At 36.0% G+C, this 4,580-nt stretch overlaps 1 protein-coding gene across 1 annotated transcript; it reads left to right on the top strand.

Annotated features, from left to right (window-relative positions):
- Positions 1–255: 255 nt before the first annotated feature.
- On the top strand, positions 256–3,368 carry LOC113281389 (translocon-associated protein subunit beta-like). The gene is made up of 6 exons (XM_026530112.1): positions 256–510; positions 1,577–1,675; positions 1,815–1,923; positions 2,027–2,098; positions 2,211–2,216; positions 2,807–3,368. Exons 1-6 carry the CDS (start codon positions 332–334, stop codon positions 2,924–2,926), a joined length of 585 nt encoding a protein of 194 aa, XP_026385897.1. The 5' UTR covers positions 256–331; the 3' UTR covers positions 2,927–3,368.
- The last annotated feature ends 1,212 nt before the right edge of the window (positions 3,369–4,580 follow it).

The following is a 4,580-nucleotide window of genomic DNA, read 5'->3' as shown; positions in this document are numbered from 1 at the left end:
GAGCTATTTATTAGAGATAGATTGTACTAGTACTCCGTATTACAGAAGAACGAATGAACCTCTATTTATAGGCTAGTGAGTAAACCCCGACTACATATAAATGAGCCCAACACATATGGGCCAAAGCCTTACAACAAAAATAAATACAAATACTAATAAAAGAATATAGTAGTTGCTTGCACGTTTTCTTGACCCAGATAATGAACCAACCCATATTCGAAAGTAATAGTCAAGATTCATCTAGGACATTTATAAACCCTAGTTTTTCTCTTCGTTGCTTAAAAATTTTCTTCGATCTGAAAATTTTACGAAGAAGAAAAACTCAGGCACGATGAATTCAAAGATGATGGCTGCAATCTCAGTTATGATGTGTTTGTTGTCCATTTCTGCTACTTTTGCAAGTAGTGATTCTCCTTTCATCGTTGCAAACAAGAAAGTTAGTCTCAATAGGCTCAAATCTGGAATTGAACGTGTTTCTGTCTCCATCGATATCTATAATCAAGGATCCGCGTATGTATTTCTTCATTTATTGATCTGATCTTCATTATTGATGTTGAATTTCATGATGAATTGTAGATTTGATTTTGACTCTTCGATTTGAGATTTTCCATATGTCGACTTTTATTGACTTTGAAAATTATTGTTTATGTGATTGCATGAACGTACTGTCTTCATCTGCTAACGTGAATTTTTATGCTTGTTTGATACTTGATGTTGAAATTGTTGTATCTTGATTCAGTTTGTAATTACGGTGATTCAGTTTGATTACAAAGATTCATGCATTGATTTTTAGATCTATTAGGCAAATGAAAATGTGTAATGTGAGCATGAGCATGAGGTTATGGTGACTTTAGAGTTAAGATATTGTCTGCATGAGTCTCTGAGGCCTGTTTGTTATATAGGGAGCAATTTGCATGTTCGGAGTGGTTTACACACCTGTAAATTTGTGAAAATTTGCAATGGTTTGATACTGCTAGGTAGGATGGTGAAAATACACAGTAATACAGATCTATCAAATAGAATTCTGGATACGAGTTTATGAACTATTATATATATTGAACTTTTGCAATGTTTACTGTGGCCTTTGCTAAGTTTGTGACCTCTGCTAAGTTTGTGACCAATCTTAGTGTTTCTGGGGTTGGTGGTGCCGTGGTTGTTGTTGTTGCTGGTGGTGGTGGTGGTGGTTAGCTTTATGTTGTCTTACTGCTCCACTCAATCTTAGTGTTTTTGGCGTTGCCTTACTAAATCTAAATTATTAAAATTTATCTTTTGATGCTTTTTGCCCGGTTTGTTGCTTCCACAGTCCCTATTACTAGTGTGAACCGTAATATGTTTAAACTACTAATGTTAGTTAAACACTGATGGTTCTAATGAAGTAGTTGTCTGTGTAGTACTCTGAATTGTTTAATCAACTATTGATGTGTTTTTTACTTCTTTCATCTTTAGAACTTCAAGTGTGTGCTGAGGTACCGATTTTGAACCTTGTCTTAATATGTGATATATACTAAGGTTTAGTTGTTTATGAAGTTTTCGTTGGTATTTGAAATCTCATGGTTGGACCGGGAAACCCTTTCAGGACTGCTTATGATGTAAGTCTTACCGATGGCGAGTGGTCACCATCAATCTTCAACTTAGTCAGCGGGAACACTTCCAAGTCATGGGAAAAGCTCGATGTGTAAGTTCCATCTTCTTCTAATGCCAAGAACCCTTTTGACATGTTTCATTTATATATATATATATATATATATATATATATATATATATATCTTCTTATTTTAATATCTGAATTGAAACAAATTTACATAATGTTGCAGTGGTTCTGTTGTTTCTCACTCTTTTGTTCTGGAGTCCAATGTGAAAGGCGCATACCATGCCTCCCCTGCTGTCATAAAATTCAGAACTCCTACGAAGGCATCTCTACAGGTATGCACATTACCATATGCAATATCTGTACAATTTTATGGTTTAACTGGGGATCTTTTTTTTGGGTACTCATACACTTCAATAATAATATGTCTGCTTGTAGGAGGCGTTCTCATCCCCCATCCTGCCTTTGGAAATTCTTGCTGATAGACCTCCAGAGAAGAAGTTTGAATGGGTAAGCTCCCCTGCATTTAAAAAAAAGAAGTAAAGTAAAGCATAATTCTTCATTTGACTGACTTTTTATCTTTTGCTTCATGGGTCTTTTTTCGGTGGGGGCGCATTCTCAGGCAAAGGTGAGGAATTGTACCAACTTTGCTTAAATATACATTCTTCTTTTATACGTAAAGAACAATCAAATATATATAAATTTGAACTTGTCTGCTCTGGTCAGTAGCATAGTTAATTGTAAATATTATTACTCCAGAGTCCAGTCCAGATTGTTGCCCATTGGTTGAGATAAAATTTATTGATGTAGCTGGATATGTGTAGAGACATGTTCCTCATTTCCACCCAGAATGGATTTATTTGGATAGTTTGGGCTTTGGGGGGATGTAAGATAGTCCTCTCATGTTAATTTGATCTACCATTGGGTTCTGAACACCAGATAACTCTTCTTCTTTACGTATAAACTTGAATACTGGGTGTAAACTGTAAGTAACATGTTTACTTCTATGGGATATGGGCTTTACTCTGCCCTATGTGGTGTAAGATCACTGAGATGACATTGAGTTATCCGTGATGAGGGCACCCCATGAAACTTGGTATTATAATGAAAATTAGTTCAGACATCATGCATATATGGTGCATATTATAGCTTTGTCATTTAGAGTTGATATAGTACCATGCTTGTTTTGTACTTAAAACTTTTCTCTTTCTCATGCAGAGATTATTGGCAAAATACGGATCACTTGTTTCTGTCCTCACCATTGTGGTCTCATTCATATACCTGGTTGCCTCGCCATCAAAATCCAGCGGTGGAAAGGCGGGCAAGAAAAGACGTTAATTGTTAAAAGCTACGGTCGAGGCTTTCTCTTCTTTGAGGCAAAATGTTCAGTGACTGAAAAAAAATGTGTTTCAAATTATATCAGGGGATAGCTTTCAGTTTCTAAACTCTAACGTTAGGTGTTAGATGAGGAGTTTGATTAATATTTGTCTCCGGCTTTTGCATACTTATCTTCTGTTTTGGAATAGAAAACATAATATAGGCCTGCAGCAGATTCAAGTTGCCTTACAATGTCAAGCAGTTACAGTTTAAGGACATAGATGACACTTTAAATTCCGTTCAATTAACTTGTCTCGCTACTTGTTTTTTCAATGAATTTTGCAGGTTTTTTTCATCATTTACTAGCTAAGTTTGCACTATAATAACCATCAGTTTTTATATTTCAGTTCCCCGGGGTTGTACATTTTACTTTGATGTACTAAACCATACTGGTTTTTTGTTATACCGTGAGTAGAAGAACTTATTGTTACATAACACTCTCTTGGTTGTAAAATTAGTACGACATATGCATGTGTCGCATTGGTGTCTTATATGGGTTCATATCACTGTTGTTTTTTTACTCTGATATTCTCATTGCAATAGATGTGTTGGGAAAGTCCGTATACTTTATATGTAACTGCACAAGAGCAGAGTTGGTCTAAATGGTGCTTGCTTATTGAACATTTTCCTCAAATTTTATATTGCATCTTAAACAAAATTTGAGAGGACTCCTTGCCCTGATTCACAACAAAGACCTACATATATTGATATTACGTTACGGAGAAAATTGCTTCCATTCTGTGTTTGGTTAATATTACAAAGAACGGCAGTGTTGTTCGGTAATTTGGTTTTTGGCCTTGGGCAGTACTTACTCTGTGTTTTGTGTTAAAACTAAAAGATGTAATGAAGGAAAAGGTCACTTTGGTAAGTTAAGGGACAGTGAGGGTGATGTGATGCGTCAGTTTCAAGTTCAGTCCAGTCCTTGTTGTGGCTCTACTGTGAACTGTATGTATGTGGATGATTCTGAGATCCTACCAAAAAAGAATTTTATTTACAGAATGGAAATGAGTTGCGCCTCGAACGAGGACTAAGTCAAGAGATTCCCACACCTGACTCCATAATCTATATGAATTCTTAACATCTCGTGATTCTCTCTCTCTACCCTATAGCTAGCTAGGCTGGTGGCTCATTTTCTCATACATTTAGAGACAGTGTGTAGTTTGTCAAGTGAATATTTCTCATCCAAAATTAGGTTTACAACATTCTACAAATTCTTGTCATCTCGTGAAAACCCAAAGAGACCGGATAGAGCTGAGCGTTTCCTTACCAACTTGGTTAGCAAAATTAATACTAGAATACAAGCAAGTGGCGCGTACTCTAGCGGGTCTGATTTTAATTAGTGAATGCGAGTTGGTAGATTAAAAGAGTTCCGGAACTAATAAGGTACAAGTCTAATCCGTGTGTTGTACGTTGTAACATATTCAGAATAAATAAATCGACATAGTTTTATAGTGCAAAACACAACTTAGAAATGAATGTTTGTGTGAAGTAGGGCACAAGTTTCTTGATGCATGGGTTGGTTGTAAATCGTGCGGGAACATCCTACAGCCACGCACTCTAACCAGACATACGTAAAAATAGAGGAGGCATAGGCATTTGGAATCTTATTACAATT

Source organism: Papaver somniferum, chromosome 5 (genome assembly GCF_003573695.1).
Source record: "Papaver somniferum cultivar HN1 chromosome 5, ASM357369v1, whole genome shotgun sequence".
Lineage (NCBI taxonomy): Eukaryota > Viridiplantae > Streptophyta > Magnoliopsida > Ranunculales > Papaveraceae > Papaver > Papaver somniferum.
This window is presented reverse-complemented; position numbering and strand designations above follow the sequence as displayed.